Source organism: Lissotriton vulgaris, chromosome 11 (genome assembly GCF_964263255.1).
Source record: "Lissotriton vulgaris chromosome 11, aLisVul1.2, whole genome shotgun sequence".
Lineage (NCBI taxonomy): Eukaryota > Metazoa > Chordata > Amphibia > Caudata > Salamandridae > Lissotriton > Lissotriton vulgaris.
The window spans coordinates 485,947,388-485,971,284 of NC_141699.1; the positions used below are offsets into that span (position 1 = coordinate 485,947,388).

General features: G+C 44.7%; 1 protein-coding gene across 1 annotated transcript in view; it reads left to right on the forward strand.

Annotated features, from left to right (window-relative positions):
• Positions 1 to 23,897, forward strand: part of LOC147682140 (guanylate-binding protein 1-like) — a 392,581-nt gene that overhangs the window by 312,248 nt on the left and 56,436 nt on the right. Inside the window, exon 10 of the mRNA XM_086943549.1 lies at positions 19,657 to 19,759. Coding sequence (XP_086799675.1) covers positions 19,657 to 19,759 — 103 coding nt within the window. The remainder of the gene's footprint in view (positions 1 to 19,656; positions 19,760 to 23,897) is intronic.

The following is a 23,897-nucleotide window of genomic DNA, read 5'->3' on the forward strand; positions in this document are numbered from 1 at the left end:
CTGAGTCCCATCAAAACAAGTGGCAACGCATCTGGCCTTTCCATTTGAGTAGATTCACACATTTTTCTCAATCTTGACTTGATAGTGCCATTCAGTTGCTCTACCACTCCAGAAGCCTCTGGGTGATATGCACAGTGTAGTTTTTGCGTAATTATGAATGCTTCAAACATTTGCCTTATTATTTCGCTATGGAAATGCCCACCTCTGTCTGATTCAATTGTAACTGGAAAACCGAACTGTGGTATCAGTTCCCTAAGTAACAGTTTGGCTACAGTGATGCTATCATTTCTGCGAGCAGGGTAAGCTTCCACCCATTTTGAAAATAGGCAGACAATGACAAGGACGTATTTCATTCCTCAACAAGGGGGTAACTGAATAAAGTCAAGTTGTAATCGTATGAAAGGGCCTTCTGCCTTCCCAATCTTTCCTGGCAAAACTACAGTTTTCTTTCCGGGATTAAATTGCTGACAAACCAGACACCTCTGGCAGAGTGCCTCTGCTATGTTTCTGAATTTCGAATTTAACCATGTTTGCCTAAAGATGCATATCATGGCATCCCTTCACAAGTGTGTGTCTCCATGTATCAATCTAGCCATAGGAGCAAGCAGACAGTCTGGCAACACAGGCACATCATCAAGGTAAACAATGACACCATCTTCATTCCTTCTCTGACAAACACATTTTCTCCATCTTTCCCTTTCTTTTGGTTCTGCTGTATTCTGTAAATCTCTCACTTCTTCCCAGGTTTTTATTCCTTCAAGCATCAGAAGTTGGCAGCTGTTTCCGCTTACCCTCATCTTTTTATTAATAGCCATTTTGTATTTTGCACAATTTTGGGCCAATTGGTCAGCATATCGATTACCTGCTGTCACTTTGTCATTGCCAGATTTGTGAGCAGCACACTTGACCACGGCCAATTCTTTTGGTAACTGGATTGCTTCCAGTAAATCTTGCAAACAATTTCCATTTTAATAGGAGTACCTGAAGAAGTTTGAAACTCCATTTGCAACCATAATTCAGCAAAGTCATGCACAACACCATAACCATACTGGCTATCAGTGTGTATGGTTATTTTGGAATTCCTTCCAAATTTACAGGCCTTTGCCAATGCAACCAATTCAGCTATTTGTGCAGACTTGACTCCACATACAAGCACAAGCAGTGCTCAACCCTCCGTCCTCATGTCTCATGCATGAGCCATCTACATGCAGCTCATAATCTTCGTCAGTTAAGGGCACTTCTTTTATGTCAGGGCGAGGTTTTGTGCTGAACTCAGTGAAATCAAGGCAGTCATGCTCAACTTCTCCCTTCACTTCTGCTGTGAGTGAATTTGGTAGTAGGGTAGCTGGATTAAAAATATTACATCGGGCAATGGTTACAATTCCAGCACCTACAAGGATTCTCTCATACTTAGACAGCCGACTAGGTGTGAGATACTGAGTTTTGGTTCTGGTCAATAAAATTACAACTGCATGTGGAACATACACAATTACAGGATGTCCCATGATAATGGATTCACTCTGTTCAAGACTCATGCAAGTTGCAGCTACTGCTTTCAGGCATCCAGGTAACCCAGCAGCCATTGGATCCAAAGTAGAGGAAAAATATGCTACTGGACGTCTAGTTAAACCATGAATTTGAGTCAGGACTGAAAGTGCACAATTGTCTTGTTTGTCACAAAACAGTGCAAACTCCTTCGAATAGTCAGGCATTCCTAATGTGGGAGCTGTACACAGACATTCCCGTAATTTCGTAAAAGCTGACATGCTTTCGTCATCCCACTCCACTGGGTCCTTAGCTCCTTTCTTTGTCATCTTTATCAATGGTCTTGCTAGGACTGCAAATCCCACAATCCACTGCCTACAGTATCCGACAACTCCAAGAAACATTCTTATTTCTTTCTGGGTATTGGGCAGTTCCATGTTTCGAATTATTCTAATCCTCTCGGTGGTAACCTTCCTGACACCTCTCTCTATCTGGTGCCCCAGATATTTTCCTGTAGAGGTACAGAACTGTAATTTGTCTGGCGACACTTTATGTCCTCCTTCACCTAAATGGTTCAGTAAAGCAATGGTGTCAATGACACAGTCCCTCCTACTCTTAGACGCCACCAAGAGGTCGTCTATATATTGCACCAGGACTGATTCTCCAGGCAATATCAGAGATTCCAGGCATTTTTTCAGAATTTGATTAAAAATCGAAGGACTCTCTGTGTACCCCTAAGGAACACGATTCCAGACGTAAACATGACTGTCGAATTCAAATGAGAAAAGAAATTTGCTGTCTGGATGTAATGGAATTGAAAAGAATGCATGGCATAAATCAATGACAGTAAACCATCCATTATTCCATGGTATTTGGTACAAGATCACTGCAGGGTTTGGTACAATAGGACAGCAAGGAACAACGATTATATTAACCTGTACGACCCTGTACTTACCACTTGGTTTCTTTATTCCAATTATGGGTGAATTACAAGGACTGCTCAACACCTCTTGTATGATATCTGCTTCCAACAACCTTTTAATTTCAATAGCAACCCCTGCTTTTACTTCTGCACTCATTTTATACTGTCTAGTATTTGGGTAAACAGCATCTTCTTTTATGGCTATTTTAATTGGGTCAACGTTTGCCATTAATCCTACATCTTTTCCAGTAAAATCCCATACCTCTGGTTTCACTGTCTGCTGGAGCTCTTGTATTGTCAGTCTTTTAATTTCTGAGTCAGGTCTTATTAGCATTAATTTATATATTCTGTCTTTATCCGGGGTCTGAATTTCGACACCTTTTGGAGTGCAAAAGATGGTACAGTTCATTTTGCACAGGAAATCTCATCCTAGTAAATTCACAGGACTTGAATCACAGACAACGAATCTATGCATTTCTTTGAAATTCCCTATTTCTAATTTCCATCGGTTCTGTAACTGGGGTACTAATTAATTTATTAGAAACGCCCACTACTTGGATCGCTTCTCCCGAGAGGGGTAGGTTTGGAACGTCTGCTGTTCTCACAGTAGAACGAGTAGCACCAGTGTCCAATAGAAAGGTGACATCATTTCCTTCAACCTTTCCTTCAATGTATGGTCCTGACTGGTCCACCGGCAAGGAGGCGCCAAGCACGCACTCCTCGCCCTCCCCCCTCAGGCACCGTCAGTAAGGTTCGTCACAAAGGAATGTATCATATAACAGGAATTGCGAAGTTGCTGCATTTTTATCCTCCCTTCCTTCCCAACTTTCGATGTCCTCACCCTGCTGTGCTTTGCTCCTATAATTATTTGGCCTAGGTGCACGAGGCAACTGATTCTGTTTTACCTGTTGCTGGGTCTTCCGTGGAACCTCATTCTGCGTCTGTGGATTTAAATCATTAATTTGCACATTATCATTCTGTACAGCCTTACACTCGTCCCTCCAGTGCCCTATCTTTTCGCACCCGTGGCAGGGGGAACTTCTTCCTGGCCTCTTCTCTGCTTATTTTTACCCTCGGTTTTCCCCCACTACCAGGGCCTTGATTCTGAGTATTTGTCATTTTAACTGATGTTCTTGGTGCTCTGCTAATTTTACCTGTGCCCACATGACTTTTTTTAAATTCCTTTTTCTTATTTTCTAGCTCATCTTCACAGTATTTAGCATATTTTAGGACTTCATCAATTGGTTTAGCCTGCCAACAGATTTTATTGTCTTTGAGATTTCAGGCCTTAACCCTAACACAAATCGATAAAGGAAGTGGGTCATATCTTTCATTTCAATATTATCCAGACCACTATACGTCTTGAACACTTGTAACAGACGCTCATAATATGAATGTACAGTTTCATCTCGATTCTGAGTAGTTCTATCTATTCGGGTCCAGTCTGTCTCTTTTATAGGTACCTTTCCTTTCAGGTACAACATCACCTGATTGTACTTCCTCATGACATCTTCGGAAAGGAGCCCCTGTCTTTGGGTCTCTAGGGCATTCCTCACTTGGCCAATAGATAGCAATTTTACATTCTGTCCACAGATCTACAGGAACTACAATGTCAAAGAAACCATCTAAATCTTTCAGGAGGAATTTTGAAACTTTCACAAATCTCTAGAGCTGTCTGTACCACTCTACAGATTTTTCTCTCAATTTTGGGAAGTCATTTGTAAATTATACAATATCCTGTCGGGACCATGGCACATGTACATACCCTCCACCCTCCACCTGGTACTTCTCGCATGGGACACAATTTTTCTACCTTTTCTGTTTCCTTTAAAACATATTCTGAAGCCAATTTTCTTGATCGCACTTCCTCCTTTTTCTTTGCCCCTCTTGCTTTCCATTTCTCTAGTTCACCCCATTTTTGCATCAAATTCATCAGCTCTCTGATCTGGACCTTTTTCCCTGACACATTCATGTTTTCTAAGTCTTTGTCAGAAAATTCTACTCGATATGGTTTCTGCAACACTTTAGAATTGCCAATGTCAATTCCCATGCTAGCTGCCATGTCCATTACTTTTTCGTGAAACACCTTAGTATTTCTAGTGATGCTCTTGCAGACAAACAGCAATTTGTCTTCACTAAGGGTATTTAATCTTTCCAATCCCACATTCCCCGACATCAATTCGTCTATTTCAATCCTTAATTTATATATATCTAATGGCTTGGGCTGCATTTTTGGTCTCTCTATTTCTCGGGTCCATCTTTCTATTTCTTCAGGAGTCACTACAGTGGCACTTCTTGTACCTGATGAAGTCTCTATCTGTACTTCCCTTGCTGGTACAGGAGTCATTTTTCTCATGGAACCACTTTCAGGCTCTCGTATTGGTAAATCCATTAAGGATATCACTGATTCACATTCACTTGCCTGATCATCTATTATCAGGGTTTCTTTTCTTGGCTGCACTACTGATGTAGTTATAACTGGAGCTTTTGGACTAGCTTGTTTATCTCCATACAATGGAACAACTGGGCCAATAGGTACTGGAATTATCAAAGCCTCAGGACTTGTATTTAACTGGGAAATCTTCTGAATTAATTCACTTCTCTGTTTATTTAAAGCTTCTTTTTCTCTCTCTTGTAGTACCCTGTCGATGGAGGTCTCATGTATCACTTGTGGAATTAAAGGTGGCTTAAAAAACAGGGCAGTCGGATTGGATAAACTTGACCCCTCATTACAAGGAGCCCTAAAGAACGGGTTATTTGGATTTCCTATTCTTGTTTCTTCATTATAGGGTGGTGGATTTTTCATTAATAAACCAGTAATCATCATCGGAGTCACCACTAGTCATTAAATGTCTAGTTTTCTCAGTCCTTTTACCTCCCAAGTCCTTCCACTAACATATTCTGTCTCCATTCTTTCTTTCTTTTCTCTTTGGTATCTCTTTGAACTTTTGGGTCAAACTTACTTAACCCTTTGTCAATTCTTGGTCTGTCCCGCTCAAAAGCTTTTATTTCCCATTCCTCTAATGCCTCATATTGCGTCAATCTAGGTCTGGTATGTAAATTATTCATTCGGGTCCGCAGATTGAACAAAATTCTTCCATTAAAGGTACCTTCCAAGGAAACGCTAAAATTCCATCATCTTTAGTGTATTCCACCCAGTTCTCTAACCACACGGAAGAATGGTAACCTCTGTCAAACATCATAAAAGATGCGGTTTGGTGTTTGGTGGGGGAATAATAACTCCTTCTCTAGTTTAATGGGTTTGTCTTTCTTGAAATAATTTTTAACTTTGTCTACGAAAGTCATTTGTCTCTTGCCTCCGTACATTTGGGAGGTCTACCTCGTATCGACTGTTCAAAAGCAAACCCCTGGTATCTGGGATCAGGTCTAATCTCTGGATAAATTGGATACCACATATACTTTCTGCAAATTTCCTTTGTTTACAAAATCACTTCCAATACTAGCGCGTCCTATATTTCTCGACAAACAACCAACACTGTGGTTGCAAGTAATCTCAACCAATGGGTGCGCGGCTTTTCTTGCAAGTCGAGTTCTCACGCTCCTGCGCTCACCCCTCCTTTACAATACTATCTCAGCTACACGCCCGCTGTTTCGACCAATACCAGCGCGGCACTGATTGACGTCAGCGCAGCTCCGCAACAGACTCCCTCCTTCACAAGGTAACGGAAACTCAGTTTTCTACTTCTTAAAGTGCAAGTGCTTTGTTTAATTTACAACGTAAAACATTCGCCACTGTACTCGAGTGTCTAGAAAGGAAAGATTTATTTCACTGCTGGTAAACCTCTTCTGTTTACTTTTCATATACTATGGATAGATCCCTTCTGTCTACCCATCACTCAAGCATTAGAGAACCTGCTACTCCCTCGACTCATCCACTCAGGGATATATACTAAGTCTAAAGTTTCACCAGCGAACTCTTTAGCAAATCAATCAAGCTCCGACGAACCTGCTACTCCTTCCGTGTGACCCTTTCCAGGTTATATCACAATAGAGGTTTTGCTAGCGAACTCGTTGCTATCATTTATTCAATCATTCATACAGAAAAACCCTAATTAGTGCTTCCAGTTCTGCCCAACCATGCACTAATTTTCCTCGAATAAGTGACCTCACTGCAACGTGGCTTCTATTCTACCACCCGCTATTCTGCCGCCGGGGATTCCAGACAAAACATATAACAGGTATGAACGAGTTTGATTAGTACATAAACTTCAATATAGCAGCATCAAATAAACATTTCAATAATAGCACATTTTGATTGATCAATAAAATATGAATTTTAACCCACTACTGACTAACTACCTAACTTTAACTAATCCCTAACCATCCCTCTGCTTACCAGAAAAGTATACTGATAGAGCGCGCAGGTCACCCAGCTAGGAAATATTTTTACTAATACTCACTTGGGCCCATAATTTCCAGTACCACACCTTAACATCACTTAGGTAGCTCACGCTCTACTATCAGTATAACTTGAGATTTAAAATACTTCTAATTCCTATATCTATAACCTAGCAATGTAGATACTAGGAACCTTAAACACATAGGATCAGGGAGTTGAGTATTAAGCTAGGTACTCCAGAACATTTATACATTTTAAAAATGAAGTAACCACAGACTCTGGGTGGGTTAAAAATGTTATCTAATCATCATCATCACCATATGTCATGAGCATTAAATTGAAGCATAAAAGACTATCTATAATCAAGATCATAAACAACGTATAGCTATGCAAAACATAAAGTACGCTAATCATTTAGAAACTTGAAATAAAGGAAAGGTAGAAACAAGGAACATGCTAATTTTAGAACACAGTCTTTCGCAACTAGATTAAAGGAGGGTAAAGAAAAGGAACATGCTAAACCCAAAAGACTTTCGTAATTCAGATGGCAATTTTAAAGAAAAACATATGCAATTTCGAGATATCAGATTTAGCGCAAAAATACTATAGGGTAGGTAAGATTTGGAACATACTATCAAATTCAGCTTATCTTCTTTAAGGGTGGGTAAGAAAAGGAACATATACTAAAATAGAAACGATTAGCATTTACTAAAGGTGGGTAAAAATAGGGACACGCTAATAATCAATGCAACATGAAAGTCTTATTTAAAGGAACAGGGAAAGAAAGGTCCATATGCAATTGAGCAAACTTTGCAAAATCAGGTAGGGTAAGAAAAGGAATGCAAGATAATATCTCCACACCCACACAGACTTATATTTACCTAGGATAGAGTGAAGACCAAGCCTGGCCACGGGCCAGTTAGAAAAGACGGGAAGAAACCCCAAGGACTTTAAGTGCCAGTAGGCAAGCAGGCGTGCAGCTCATGGACAGTCAGGACAGGATATCCCCAGAATTTGGATCAGGACCGGTTCACAAAAGGTTAAGACCAACACCTGCAGCTTCGGTTGCAACGCCTGCGCTACTCCCTCTCTGCAAGGAATCTGCCAAAACCCCGATTGGGTTCTCGAACCTTTTATCAGCAAAGTGCTTCGCCAGCACTTTCACCTCCCAGAAACCCCGATTGTGTTCTCGAACCTCCCAACAGAGTGCTCCGCAGCTCTCTGTTTAGTCACCTATTGAGTGCGTTGTGTCAGTGACAGGTCAGCTATTCGGACAAGTCGGACAATTTCTCTAGCTAAACCTACGCTAGTTATACTGTTGTTCGGGTCAGTGTACCACCCCCAAATGTTGCAAGTGTAAGGATCCCCAATTTTGATTGGACAAAAGAGGAGGACAGGTCATCACACCACCTATTTTCTAGACTTTCTCAGGCTCTTTACCCAGTTTCCGTACCCGCCCCTTAGATTCCAGGTTCTCATGACATATGCTTATCAGTTAACAATAGTGAATATATTTGTATACAAATGTTACACATGCAGTAACGTTCAGCTTCTTCTTGCTGGGTCACAGTTCAGGTTCCCAGGAGCATCTTCTCAGTCAATCAGCTCCTTGGTGGAGATTCAAAGGTCATTGCTCTGCAGACTCGCGGATCTCGCGCAGACGCAGTTTAATTCAAGATGGAGTATATCATGTAAGAACAGGCCAGGTTTCGAAGTGTTACATGAAATGGAAAAGAAACAGTTTTAGAACACAGAAATAAATGATTTGACTGTATACCATGAATCACTATACTACACCCATTACTGTAATATAAACTATAGCATTAGGAGTTAGCAGAACATACAGCATAGCGAAAGCAGCAATGCAAGCTTCAGGCATGTGAGAACACAAAGCAGCCATCTTAGCTTTATTGCGCATGTGCAACTAGTTTCCCACCAAGACATTGAATACGTCACGTCACATCACATGGTTATGACCGACGCATGCGCAGTCTAATTTCCTGCGTAGCAGCGGCCATTTTCAGTTACAAGCATATTAATATTAGTAGACACATAAGCAAGCGTCTCTCAGACACCCAAATGTCGTACAAGGGGCAGTTTAGTAAGACAAAACAGGTTGATTACGTAGTTAAGGTTTATTCGAGGTTCATGAATACAAGCAAGTCGCTTCACGTGCGAATCCTTGCTCCATCACATGTATACATGTCATTTGAAAGACAGACGGCATTATAGAAACAAATTATTTTAAGTAAAACTGCAAGGTTATTGAAAACACCAATACTGAATGCAAGCCTTTCTCAATGGCAGATAGGGGTGACATCAGAGGTCTTAACCTCCCTTTCTGCAAACTTGCCCAAAGACAAGAATGCTCTCATATTAACTAGAATGCCGAAAGTGCTGTTACTAGCAAAGTAAATGACAGGCTGATAATCACAGGGGAAATAGGTCGGACACTTACAGCAAACTAAAATAAAAGTGGCAAAATAACAAAGACAATGTTGCTTGCTGAACACTCGTGGAGAAACGGGACGCAAGGTCCCTGGACTGGTTGTCTTTGTAACTCACCGCAAAATTTCAAATTCTAGTCACTCAACTTTTGGTTACTCGGCTTAAAGAATTTCTGAGTATGGAAGAACAGCATTTCTTTGTTTAAGCAAGAAGAAATCTGCAAGGAAAAGCTCAGGATAATGACAGTACCTCGGCATATAAGAGCACACAGCCCCTGCATGGGCAGGGTAGAAAATATGTCTTATTTCCATCCAATGTTTAGGCATATTAAGGAGATACTAAAAAACACAGAGAAGTGTCTTTTGACTATATCTCTGCACCTGCCTATTGACAAGCAACCCTTACTTCTCCAAGGGGCTACATGTTGTGTGCCCAGAGCAGCTGACAACTGCCCACTTCCTTCTGCGTATTTGTGAATAGAGCAGCATGTCATCAATGAACAGTCAAGGAACTACATCAAACTCAGACAAATTAGAGCGAAACTAAGCTGGGACAGCCAGCTGCTGTCTAGCTACCCTTCCACAATTTGCTTGAGAGTGAAGGGGGCTGTGACAGCTGACCCGTATCCCTAATTGCAAATTCAGATTTGGTAGCGGGCAGGTGTTAGCTACTGGTCTCACCACTTACAATAGGGCCCTTTGCCCATTAGCAAGTCTAGAAAAAGGTACATGCCCTGCTTGATATTTAGGCAGTGGGCATCAAAACTTCATCTCTGCCCTTGACAAGTTAGGGGTGATGGAGCAATTGCTCCATCCACCACAGTTGGGCAATGGTGAAGATTTTATCTAGACCCCTTCTTCGGGCAAGGCAGGGAAGGTTTTCGTTCAGCCCCAATCAGTTGAGTAGTGGATCCTCCGCTAAGGTGGAGGAGCATCGCCACATTGCTTTTAGTTTTAAGCAGTGTGAGAAAAATAAAAATAAAATGATAATAACTTTGTGTTATCATTTTATTGATTACAGCTATTTTGCAGGCGACCGCGGGTGCTCTGCTCTCAGAACAGGGAAGGGGCGGAGTGGTTTGCCCACTGTAGGAAGCTGGTTCTATATATACTATAACAAAGTGAGGTATAGTTTGCACAGAGTCCAGTGGAACCGCAAAGGTAGGCAGAGGGAAAAGTAGATAATGCCTTACTTACTATTTGTGGCAGTGTTATGTTATGTTATAAAACGCTTATATAGCGCATGGCTACCCCAGCAACGAGGCGTCCCAGCGCTTGCAGACAAGCCCAATTACATAACATCCAGAGGGATAAGATAGAGTACCTGCTCAAAAGGAGCCCTAGATAGAAGAAAACAGCCAAGTTTTAGCATGTTTTCGAAACTGAAGGTGATTAGTGATGGAGCGCACATCCAGAGGAATAGAGTTCCAGAGTTTTGGAGCCAGGAACTTAAAAGATCGGCCTCCAGCTCTGCACTTCCGGATCTTGATGGTACAGGCAAGGGAAAGATCTGCAGAGCGGAGGGCACGTGGCGGGACATAAAAGGAACAAATTCCTTGCAAGATTTGGGGACCTAAACAATGCAACATTCTGTGAATAATACGCAAGGCTTTAAATTGAATGCGCTGTTTAACGGGCAGCCAATGGAGTCTACGTAAGACCTGAGAAGTATGGCAGCGTTTTGGCAGACCGAACAAAGTACGGGCTGCAGCGTTCTGGGCTCATTGTAGTCTATTAACGACTGTCAGATTGGACCCAAGCATAAGAACATTACTATAGTCTAGATGGGATAAGACCATAGCTTGGACAATTGTCTGACGGATGGAAGGTTCAAAGAAGCCGAGGATAGGTTTCAGAGAGCGCAGGCGACCATAACAAGTACCAGCGACTCTTTTTGCGTGGGAATCCAGGGTGAGTGCGTCATCTAGAATCACGCCCAGATTTTTAACTTCTCTCTTGGGCGTGGGAGGGGGGCCCAATGTAGGGGGCCACCACTGCTCATACCACTTTTGAGTATCAGTGCCAATAAGGAGGACTTCAGTCTTAGATGAATTTAGCTGAAGGCAGTTCTCTGTTAGCCAGCTGGAAATGGCCAAAATGTCCTCTTGAAATTTGGCTTGATCTCCCACGGTGTTATTAGAAAAGGTAAAAATCAGTTGCGTATCATCCGCATAGGATATTAATTTGATGTTACGTTCCCTGGCCATTATGGCCAAGGGGCGGACATACACATTAAACAGCGTGGGGCTGAGGGCAGAGCCCTCTGGGACACCGCAGCCTAATGGATAACTGCTGGATGAGTATGGGGGAGCGTGAACCTGGAAGGAACGGTCAGATAGAAATGACACGAACCAATCCAGAGCTTCATCTCTGACACCTATCTCCCACAGTCTCCTAAGCAGGATCCCATGGGAAACGGTGTCAAACGCCGCGCTCAAATCCAGCAGCACCACAGCTGAGGTGCTGCCCATGTGCGAGCAGTAAGGCTATATCAGAGGGTAGTGTTAAGTATTTGTTGTACACACTCAGGCAAGATAATGATGTCACACACTCAAAGACTGAACTCAGACCAATTTGTTTGTATCAAAAATATAATTTCATTATTTTATTTCTGGAACCAAGCCAAGCCTGGTGCAGGTAAGTGAAATAATACTTTGCAAGTCTTTATGCAGTGAATTACAGTTGAATGCAGGTTCAAATGCAGTTCGTTGATTTACAGGTAAGTCCACAGTTTGAAATTAATTTTCATTTAATGTTATCCAGTGGGGGGTAGGGGGCATCCAGTTGGTGGCTGCTCACGAGCAGGCCACAAAGTTGTGGGCACAAAGCTCCTGGTGTTAGGCTTAGGGCAAAGGGGGATCCGGCTTAGCACACAAAGTGCACCCGCAGTGGCACAGGGGAGGCTGGATTCAGTAAAATAAATAGGGACTCCCCCGAAAATCTGGTATAGACACACAGAGGACCCTTCACAACACATATGAAGGGAATCTGTGCCCAGGAGAACCCCCCGGATTCTACATCACTAATTGGAGTGTCAGATTCGACTATTTATTTTACGGGTCCTCCATTCTTGGACATTCAGAACTGGTCTACCTTTTTTACGAATACATAGGACACACCGGAACCCCTGTGGGGTTTCTTGTGGCATGCCCCCTGCGCCTGCCGTACCAGTTGCTCCCAGTCTCTTCCAGGATAGGGGATACTGACATGGCCATTTTACAGGGATTGTCTCAGGCATATTAACTTATGTCCTGATGATGATCACAATATCAAGTTAAATGGGATCAAAACGTCATCGACTCTGTACACATTGATACTCTCTTAATTGTTAATTGTATTGTGTTTTTGTGTTGCTCTTTGTATTGGCTTGGACAACTGTATATTTGAGTCCAAACCCTTGTAAATGGCAGAGCCTCCTTATTCAGTTTTTATTTTTCACGACAAATGTGTCCCCACTTGTATGTTCTTTGTGTGTGATCTTTCTTTGATATAAAGATATTAAAAGATTCTTTGTCCAGATAGACAGAACATTTATATAGACCTCATTGCATGTCTATATTATTCTTTACCTCTTTTTCTGTTGTTAGAAACCACTATTCATATTAAATTACTACACCCAAAGGTCCCTGACCAAATTTTGGATCCCCTTGTTGTTAAAACCAATTGTCCTTGGGCAAAGCAGTGTGTCCCTCAGTATAGAATCAACAAAATCAATGGGACAGAACATCGAAAATAGAATATTGGCTGGCAAGTCTAGATTTTATCTACCCAAGTCCACATTTATGTATCAAGGTGGTGTATATATCTTCAAGGTATGTATATATGAATTTAGGAATAGAAAATTAATCCTTCCCTATTTGGAGTTACCTTTCAATATTTTGTCCCTAGATTTCTATCCTCTATATTAGTATGCCACAATATTGTTGGTTGTGATATCTGTTAGAGACATCTAGCCGCAGATTCCTTAACTTAGAATATCCCCAGGTGTGAGACTGGATCCGGAAATTTTTTACAGCAGCACCTCTGCCACACGACCCCGCGACCCCGCCCTGACGTCCTCCAGGTATGTGACATCAGCGAGGTCATATAAGTCCCTCCTCGCGCGCTGACGTCAGTTTCCTTCTTTTCTGCGTGCAACGCGGATCCGGAGTGAGCTCCTCTGGCCTGTTTTCAGGCCTAATTTTTACCGATTTGTGCCGAGAATAGTGTGCGATGCCTTGTAATTCCTGTTCGCTGCAATTATCCGTGATGGATCCGCATCCTATTTGTATGTGGGGTCTGGGCGAGCACCATGACTCCACGGACTGTGAAGCCTGCCGATGTCTGAAACAGAAGTCTCTGCAGGAGCTCGTCTCGGCCCCTGGCCTCTTTGTCAACTGCACGTCCCTCTGCTGTTTGGTTCCACCGTCGATCGCCCTCTGGGGTCCGGAGCCGTCCTTCTCCACTTGGTAAGTCGAGGCGCTTGTCGCCTAGGTCTTCGACCTCACCTTCTTCTGTTGTCAAGGACACTGGTTCCCGGAACTTTCCGGACGTGCGCTCCTGATGGCCCCCCCCCCCCTCTATCCGCGCTTTCTGGGTGTGGGGTGACTCGGGCACAAATGGAGGCCTGTGCTACGGCTTGCAGGCCTCCCTTGGGTCCTCTCCTGTTCCTGGGGAGTCCTCGGGACCTCCGCTTTTTGCCGGGTCTCCGTCGAACTCGCCTGCGGGTTCGCCCCAGGCACCAATCGAGCCTTTGCCTCCCAGGAACGTTGTGAAAGAGGTGTCGTTAGGATGCGGCCTGGTTGGGTCCCCCTCTATGGTCCACATGGAGTCATTAGGGCACGGCCCAGCTGTGTCCCTCTCTACGACCCACAGCGCCTCTACCCTGCAGCATAGCCACACAGGGCTCCCTGTAGTGCCGCAGGTGGTTGCCGTTGCTCATAGCCCTGACTTGAGCATGCCTCAGCCTTCCGGGCAGGCGGTCTCCTGTCCGTACCCGAAGTCGGCGCCGGAGGCTCGCCTCCTCGCCTCCGCCTCTGCTCCTTTCTCTGGACTCAGAGCCTGTTCTTATATGAGGCGGCCCCGGGGCAGCACCGGAAGATTGCCTTGCTGGCCCTGGCACCCTCTCCTTCTTCAGAGGGGGAGCTTGTCATAATTTCAGCGCCGGACTGCGCCAACTCAACGCCGGATGCTGCTGAGTCGGCGTCTGGCGAGTCACGATCGGCACCGACACGTTTCGTTTTGGCGCCATGTTGACTCCGAGTTCTGGACTCTCCTATAGCGTACTCTGCAGAGAGTTGGGCACCGCCCTCCCAACCAGCGTCACCGGAGCTAGTCTTACCAGTGCCCCCCCTTAGAATTTGTGGAGCCTCCTCAGGAGCTCCCAGATTTGGCAGGCTGTTCGCCTCCCCAGGAGCCCCATCAGGATCCTCATTCTTCCATGGGGCTTCCTTCTGTGGGGCATTCTGTGCACCCTCAGTGTCTTGGGAGGGTCAGCTTACAACCCTCCCCCACTAATGAGCTGTTGTCCCCTCCGCCGAGGGTTACCGTCGCCAAGGCTGATACGGCTTTTTTGAGAGTGGTCTCATTGGCCACCCGCATTTTAAATATGCAACCTCCCTCTACCCTTTTGTCAGTGGATCCTTTGCTTGAGGTCCCCCACCGTGGGTCCAGAAATGAGGAGCCGCTTTTGCCTTTTGAGGCTTCCCTGTATGATGCCCTCTTGGGTACCTGGGTCCGACCTGCTTCCGGTGACCCGGTAGCTTGTTCAGTTTTGCTCCGCTACCGTCGAGCTCCACATCATCCGGTTTGTCTTTTTGTGCACCCTGATGCGTAGGGGTTGGTGTTGCAGACTGCCTTTCCTTCTCTGCCCCCTCTAACGCTTCCTCCCTCGCAGGAGTCCAGGTGGCTTGAGTCATGGGGTAGGAACATCTTTGCATCTACTAGTGCTGCACTACGGTCTTTAAATACAGTGTGGGTTTTGGCTCGGGCTACCTCTGCCCTGTGGGACTCTGCAGAGTCTTTGCTTACTGCCACCTCTGAAGGTGCTCACGTTGATCTCCTTCACCTCATCCTGGATGGCCGTGACCTTGCGGAATTCACACTTTGTTCAGCCTTAGATACTGTGGATTCTTTGGGCCATGCCATGGCGAGTTCTGTTGCCTTAAGGCGTCACGCTTGGTTGCTAGATAGCGTCTTCCCTGAAAATATCCGGGAGCGACTGGTTTACACACCCTTTGATGGGGTTTTGCTCTTTGATGCTCATGCTGAGTTGGCGGTTCACCGGCTCCTGGTGGGCTTTTGTCCTCCCACTTAGGTCCTCCTAGGCCTGTCTTCTGTGGTACTTTTTCATTTTGCATCCTTTAGATGCGCTCTGTGTTTAACATGAGCAGTGAACCTTCTTTTTCATTTTTCTGTGGTCAAGGGGGCTTACCCTTTTATTGGCATCCCTTGGATGCATTTTGCTTTTAGTTGCCTGTTGGACTTCTGTGGCCATGTTCCACAGGTTGCTGTGTCATCCACCTCCTTTGGAGGTTTCATGGTCTCCTCTTCAAAAAAGGCTCCTACCTGCCCTTACTGTTCTAGGTATGGTCCGGTATATACATGTTCATGCTCCTGGCTCGTTCTGTCTCTACATAATTGTATGTTTTTACATTCATGTCTACATGCCGGTTGCCTTGGTATCCTCTTCCTATGTAACCACCTCTTGTCGAGGCTGCGAGGTCTGGACCGATATCTCCATGTGTGGGGGAGCTTTTCTGAGGTGTTGCAAGTTGCCCATAGGTTCCTCCTTGCTTCTGCTTACTGTAGTGATTAACCTAATTGACATATGCTCCCTTTTTGGTGTTCGACGCTGTATGTGTCTTTCTGGAGTGTTGGTCTTGGATTCTGGGACTCTTCCCACCATTTGTTAACTTGGTGTTTTTGGCCCCTTCCTTCGGATAGGCCTTTTTTCCAAATTTTCACCTACTCTTGTTAAAGCTACTCCTGCGGGACAGTTCTTCTGATGGCAATGGTCATTGATTTCTGTCTGCTAGTCCATATTGTGGGTTGTTTCCTACCTTTGGCTTCATACTGCCTGGTCGGGCACTCTTCTGTTCCTGTGTAACCCACTTTATGGTCTCTATGGCCGTTTGCTGGCTGCATATTCTACCTGCTTCAGTGGGTTGGGGATTGATGCTATTGCCCCTCATTACCCTTTTTGGGGTTGGGTGTGCACTTGGTGTGCTTCTTGTTCTGCTGGGTATTCCCAATGCATTGCTTAGGTTCTGGCTCTTGCCTTTGGGCTCTTGACACTGGCTCCTTCGGCATCCTTCTATAGGCTAGTCTGTTAGGCACTGGTTGCATCTCTTCAAGTTCATTTCAAGCTTGGGCCAGTGCACTCATTGCGCGCCATTTAGCGGAGAGCGATCCTTCTTCCTCTCTCTTTTCTTGCTCTGGTATAGGGCTCATGACGTTCTACCTGTCATTTTTTATACGGGTATGGTGTAGCGTCATTCTGGCATTTTTTGGATATCTTCTATTCTGTTATTTGTGCTCTTTTGAGCTGCTTGGGTTGCTGTCTGGCTGTTCCGTCGCAGCTTTACCCCTTTATCCATCACTCTGTTGCCGGATCGGATGCTTGGCATTTTTCTGTTGTACTGTTGCAGACCCACCTCCCTTTTGGGTTATGTTGTATCTATTCTAAGTTAAGGAATCTGCGGCTAGATGTCTCTATCAGATGTACGAGTTACTTACCTTCTGTAACGATGTTTCTGGTAGAGACGTTCTCTAGCTGCAGATTCCTTAACGCTCACCCAGCCTCCCCGTTCTGCGAGGACCTTGTCTACTGGTGTTCTCCACTGGCCTCTTCAGTTGCCATTTGGTTATCTCTTAACGGTGTTCAGATTGTTGCGCTCCACTGAGTGTTTCCATATACAGGTAACTTCTGCCGAGGGCCTCCTTTCCTGTGATATGGTGCCTTTTGTTTCACGGGGAGAATCGTTTTCCTCTCCAGTTACCTTCCCTTCCTTCTGTCTTCTCTACTACTTTGAGAATCAGCTGTGCTCTGTTTCCAGCCTCTGTTATTAGAGGGAAAAGGCCAGTCTTTAAATTCTTTCCTACAGTGGACTGTTGTTCTTTCTGTGTTCCGTTCTTACTGGATGGCACGGTTCCACATGGCACTCTCAGTCTATTCTGTCTGTTGAGATGGTCTTCCCTTGTAGCACTCGTGAGGGGTCTTTGTTTAGCTTGAGGGGCTCTTTCTCACAGCTTCCACTGCAATCTGTAGGCAGTGTCTAATTCTGTCTTTAAGATGGTGTCTTCCACCATCCACCTTCTTTATTCACAGATTTGTCATCTCTCACACACTGTTCCCATACTTTCACAGTTTTTGGTTGGTGGCTCTGTGTTGGGCCGCGGAAAAGATTCTCAGAAGAAAACTGATGCCAGCGCACCAGGAGGGACTTATATGACCTCGCTGAGGTCACATACGTGGACTACGTCAGTGCGGGGTCGTGTGGTGCCGTCTCCCGGAGCGCAGAGGTGTTGCTGCAAAAAAGTTTGGGATCCAGTCTCACGCCTGGGGATATTCTAAGTTAAGGAATCTGCGGTTAGACGTCTCTACCAGATACATTGTTACCGAAGGTAAGTAACTCGTACATTCCATAGTGCAATCAACAAAACAAGGGGTGAATGGGAAAACACCTGCCTTTGGACAAGGCATTGGCGTTCAAGACTACTTTTATTGATTTGGTAGTGCAAGGAGCATGACAAGCAGCTTCCCCTTCAGGCAGTATTTCAAAGAAAATTACCTTCTTAAAATTAGTAGGATTACTAAATAATTACATCTCAAAATTAACTAATTAAACAATGCATCTACAAGAAAGACAGAGCCTCCAAACAAATGTAAAAACTACTTAATTCAAGACTGTTCGCATTAATTTGTTGCCTTGAAGTGATGTACTGTGGAAGATGACCGACACATTTCATTACGTTCATAAGAGGCATCAAGTTCAGACTTATGTCTTTGTCTGTTGATAGTTTGACCCTAGGAAATGAACAGTCATTTGGGGAAGTGTTCAATGTTCAGTTGGTTAAGGATACAGCATCCTAGCAATGCACCCTCTCTGAGGCTGAAGTCTTCAGCATGGCCCCTGGTTCTTAGACAGCAAATGACACTGCTCTGCTTTACTGTGCTCATAACACTGAGATCGGGGCAAGGTATGTATGAACTTCCTGTGTCCTGCTGTGCTGAGCAGGGCTTATGAAGTATGGATCGTGCTTCCAATGTGATCATGCCTCCAAGAGCTCTTCACAAATTGTAACGGGTTAAACGCTTTCGGAGGAAAGTTTTCATGATAATTAGATTTTCCATTACTCTCTCTGTATTGTTAACTTCACCATAAATTAAACGTAAACTCTGCTACATCAAATTTCTGGGGTCTTATACTACGTTATCTATTTACAACGCCATTAGCTGTAACTTTCACAAATGCGAGCCCTATTGCATTGCAAATGCTTGTTTATGATAAGTAATTTGCTCAGTCATATATTGCTGTGAACGTTGGGCAGTGCTTAATGCTTTTAACTAAAATAATAAGTGCATATCCCTTCAGGTTTTCTTAGTAGCCCACCACCGCTGCTGCCGAATCCTGATGTGTCTGAATACCTAGGCTTCCTAGTCTTGATTCCACATAATACTTCTTTTCTTCACCCCTCTACACATTCTGTCCCTTTATTTCTCTTTTGCAGGTTCATTCTCATCATTCTTTTCCTCTTTGTCACTGTCTTCCTACCTTTCCCCTTTTTACTTTTGCTACTGCTATCTCTTTTAGTCGCTGCCATGTCTGATGATGAAACATTAGTTTCCAGGTACTCAGAGTTAAAGTCAGCACCACCTGCAACTACTGCCACAAATCAAAAACTGGCTTAGGGGTTCCCCCTTGCAGTGAATAGCATTAGAAACGGCAAAAGAGTTTTCCTGATAACGTCCAGCTCTGTCGAATTACCTTTTAGATTCTACATACTTTTTAGTCAATACTTACTGTATACATCCTCTAAAACCAAAGCCTATTTCTTCTGCTTTGAAATACAGACTACAAAGAGAGCGAAGAGGTGCTAGTAAGCTAGTTAATTTTATGATCACTCTAGTAATACTAGTGTTAGGCTATTTTCTATTAATAACACTCACACCCCGATCCCATACATCTTCAGTCTACTTTTATGACTTTGAAAGGATGGCCAACTGTGCATCTATATCTCTCGGCCCTTCAGGTGTGCATGGTGTATGTCTAATGCAACTTTGGTGTGAAGCTGAATATGGTCCTACCAAGAGGTGGCATGGTACACTCACATTTGCAAAAGAGATAGCCTAGGACCATCATGACAATGTAGATAAGTCTATCCTTCTCTACTGTTACAAGCATGTGCTCTCCTTAAACTGCAGGTGACCGGTGTGGCATAAATCGTGTATTCTTTCCTAGGCAGATGAAGTTCTCCAGGAGTCTCTTCAGAAACAAGAATCTGTAGCAATGTCCATTCTGAAGATGGATCAGACCCTGTCGCAGAAGGAGAAGGAAATTGCTGGTAGGTGGTGATGTTATTGAACGTATGAACTGCAGTGAACACTGCAGAACAGTCAGTGGGCTTCAGATTCTATTTAAGTGCTAGTTTATCCCATGCAGTACAAACTGCTGAAATCAATGGATCTTCAGGAATTCTGACTATTGCTCGCAAACTGTGTTCCTATTCAAATATTTTTTAGCCCTTTTCTTTCAAGATTCCTCGCACAAGCAAAGAAGCTACCAAATGATTTTAAGCAAAGTAGTTGTTGCAGAGTTGCTGATCTGTAGGTTAAAAGGCACATAAATAAGCATTACCATGTAATGTGCTAAAGACACCATCTTCTTAGCAATGACTCGCTATATGGCAAAGCACATACTCCAGTAACAATACTGGCAGCAGATTGCAGAACTGTCTTCCATTGTACAACCATGCTCTAGTGAGATAGTGTAAAGGACACCCCCATGACCTATAAAGCATCTGAGGTACAGTTACTGCCAGCATCCTCTGCATGCTTTGGAGCCAATAATAAATAGAATTAAAGATGAGTAACAGTAACTTATAGGGACGTTTTTCACTAAGGGGTTCTAAGTGACATCAAATAGACAACTAGAGCACACCTTGAGTTGTCTATGATGTCACTCAGAATCCCGAGGTAAAAAACATCCCCATAATTCACTTTTTACCCATCTATAATTGTATTTTTTGTATGCCCCCAAAACCATTTGCCCCTGCTTTTAACAACGATGCAGTGGCAGAGGAGTAATAGGGGACTCGTATATTAAATGGCCTCTGTTATGCATCCCTGTCCCAAAAATTTTAAAAACACACGTTCCATCATTGACCAACTCCCACCACCTTTCCTGCCTTCCTTACTCTCCTGCAGCTGTGCTTTCTGCTTTCAGTCAAAGCAGACAAGCAGAGCTGTGCAAACAAGTTCTCGGATGCATGTCCACCTGGCGTGGAAGGCCTTTATGATATCACAAGAGTGGGTAACCAGTTTTATTATCAACTGTTGCTATGTCATTGCAGTGGTTACAAGATCCCGAAATTGAAATGCCACACATAACAGTATAAATAATAAACTCTGCATTTTGAGGGCATCTTGGCTCATATCCCTCAACACATCCCCCAACCAAACAAACAGCTGAGTACCTTTGATTAACCAGTACATGTTCCCCTTCAATCCCCAGGTACCTAAAAAAAAAAATAGCCCAGGGACCATAGAGACTACTTTCAGAGTGCCTCAATCTGAAGGTTAATTTGGAGGATGTAAAAAACAATCAAGGAAAATCAACCCTACTAATCAGTATTTAGCTAATGCCTGCCTGCTGGCTTTAACGCAGGGATGGGTATGCCCAGACATGGGTTCCGTGCTCTCCATGCCACTGCAGTCAAGCTATACTGGCTGATGAGGGCTGAAAGCTCAAAACCGGTCCTTGGATGCTTGTTTCCAGTCCAGGCAGGACCTGGCCTGGCAGTTCAGGTTGGAATGTTCCTATTGGGCGCAGGGTCAAGACTGATTTGCATATGGCTGGGTCCAAACTAGAATGACATGGTGAGCAAAAATACAATGGATTTAGGCCCAGATCTTGGCACTGGGGTGAATGTATGACATTGTTCTGCATTCAGTCCATCAATTGTTCTTTTTGCATTTGTCACCCCGAGTGGGACGTGTATGCCCAGACGAGGGTCCTGTACTCTCAATGCCACTGGAGTCAAGCTATCCTGGCTGATGAGGGCTGAAAGCTCAAAACTGGTCCTAGGATATGGTTTCCAGTCCAGGGATGACCTGGCAGTTTGGGCTGGACTTCCCATTGGGTGCAGGGTCAAGACTGATTGGGATGGTGAGCAAACAACGATGGATTTAGGCCCAGATCTCTGTACTGGGGTGAATGTATGACATTGTTCTGCATTCTGTCCATCAATTGTTCTTTTTGCATTCACTACTACTCCAGTAACAATAGTGGCAGCAGATTGCAGAACTGTCTTCCACTGTACATCCATGATCTAGTGAGACAGTGTAAAGGACACCCACATGACCTAAACAACATCTTGTGTACAGTTACCGCCAGCATCCACCACATGCATTTGAGCTAATAACAAATAGAATTATTGATGAGTAACAGTAACTTATAGGGACGTGGGGGCGGGGGGGCGAAGCTAGCCGAGCAACGAGATGACCGCATCTTAGGCGAGCTCCTCACTGATGCCCTCATTAATACTACCATAATCCTTCACATCTAGATCTAATCAAAGTATGAGGTGCACTTGATATTGGGAAGTAACCAGCACTGGAGGAGGCTGTGAATTGGCAAGCTCGGAAACTGTGAAGAACGGAATCGTGGACGGGACACTAAGGCCCAACAATGTGAAAACAAAACTGAAGCAGCGGGCTAAAGTGCGGGCTACTGCCGGAATGCACAGCATGCACGACGGCACTACAGGAGGCCTCTGCCCGATATGTGAAAGTCCAGGACAGCTGATACAGCGCTGACAAGGCGAGTTCTGCGCTACAGGGGAGGTGAAGTCAGCGCCCGATAGCAGACGTGGAAGACGGGGAACATAGATCGCTGACTGATACGGACGGCGCAGGCAGAAATAAAGCCGCCATAGAAAAAGCTATCCTCGCGCTGTGAAGGAGAGCGTCTGGGGACTGCTTGGCCCGCTGTAGGGGGGAGGTGAGTGCCTGCATGCGGCCCACAGCTCACACGACACAGTCCACAACATTGGAGAAACTTTCCCCGTGAGGCGGGGGACTGCCGGCAAACACCGGGAAAAACTCACAGCGGGGGGGCACATATGACTGCTCAATACACGCTGTGCTGGGACAACTGAGGCCGCTGCTGATTGCGGCCCCCCTATGTAGAACTGCAACACCAGGGACCTGGGCAGGCAGTTGCAGAACACGAGGGAGGCGCTTGATAGCCCTGGATAGGTAGCGCTCCTGGACTGAAGAAACCAGTAGTACGCGGCACACAGTGAACCATTTGAGCTGCCAAGAAAGGTTCACATCAGTAAAAACGTGTGAGAGATGGCAAGTTCAACTCACAAGGACGCCAGGAGCGACGTGGGGGCAGTGCCAAATGTCACCTACCTAAATGGGAATCCTGGTTTGCGCAAGTTCTGGTATGAATAGTACTAGCGGAAGACAGTGTGGCACGAAACTGATTCGCTGTCACAGGGTGAGTTGGTCATACCAAACCCTGCATAAGGGGTCCCTGGCTGCTGAAACCACACCGAAGCTCGTAAACACGTAGACCCGCCGCGCGAGAGAAACGCAAGTCCCAGAACCACTAACTGGCAGCGAAAGACAACCCCACATCTAGCGCTGCACATTTCCAAGACTGCAGGAGTGAGAACTTGCCTGCAGCTGAAACCATGGGTAAACCTGACAAGACCCAGCCAAAAATAACATTTGCGAACACTAAAAAGCAAAATGATCGAGGAAGAGAAGAACAGTCACAGCAACATGAGGAGGCCGGCGCGTCCAGTGGAATCACAAATGCTGAAGTACAGAACATGTTTACAACAATACAAACTGCACTCTCTAATATAGATGGCAAAATTGACTCTCTCACATACCGAGTCGACAGAATGTCGGAGCGCCTAGACAAGCACACTGAATGACTGGACATGGCTTAGCGTAGAATATCCGAAGCTGAGGATGCCCAGGTGCAGATGGATGCGAAACAGTCGAGAATGGACAGGCAACTGGCGACTCTATCAGCAAAGGCAGAAGATTTGGAAGCGAGTTCTCGCAGAAATAATATCCGCCTGACCACGGAAAGGTACGTGAAACAATTGCTCATAACAACGGTGGGACGGGATACCTTCTTCGAGATATTTATCGTTGAACGTGCCAATAGATCCTTGGCCCCAAAACCTCCAACCAGCTCACCAACTAGACCAATTATAGCGCGGATATTAAACTACAGGAACCGAGACGCAGCGCTTCGAAAGGCAAGAGAGATGAGGAAGCTGTCACATGAAGGAAAGGACATATCCCTATACCCTGATTTCACGGTAATGGTACAGGGGGCTAGAAAGAAGTTTGGGCAAGTGAAGCAGAAGTTGAGAAATCTCAATATCGCCTAGGCGATGCTGTACCTAGCAAGGCTCAGGATCACAGACGGAGGGAAGGTGAAAATATATACAGAAC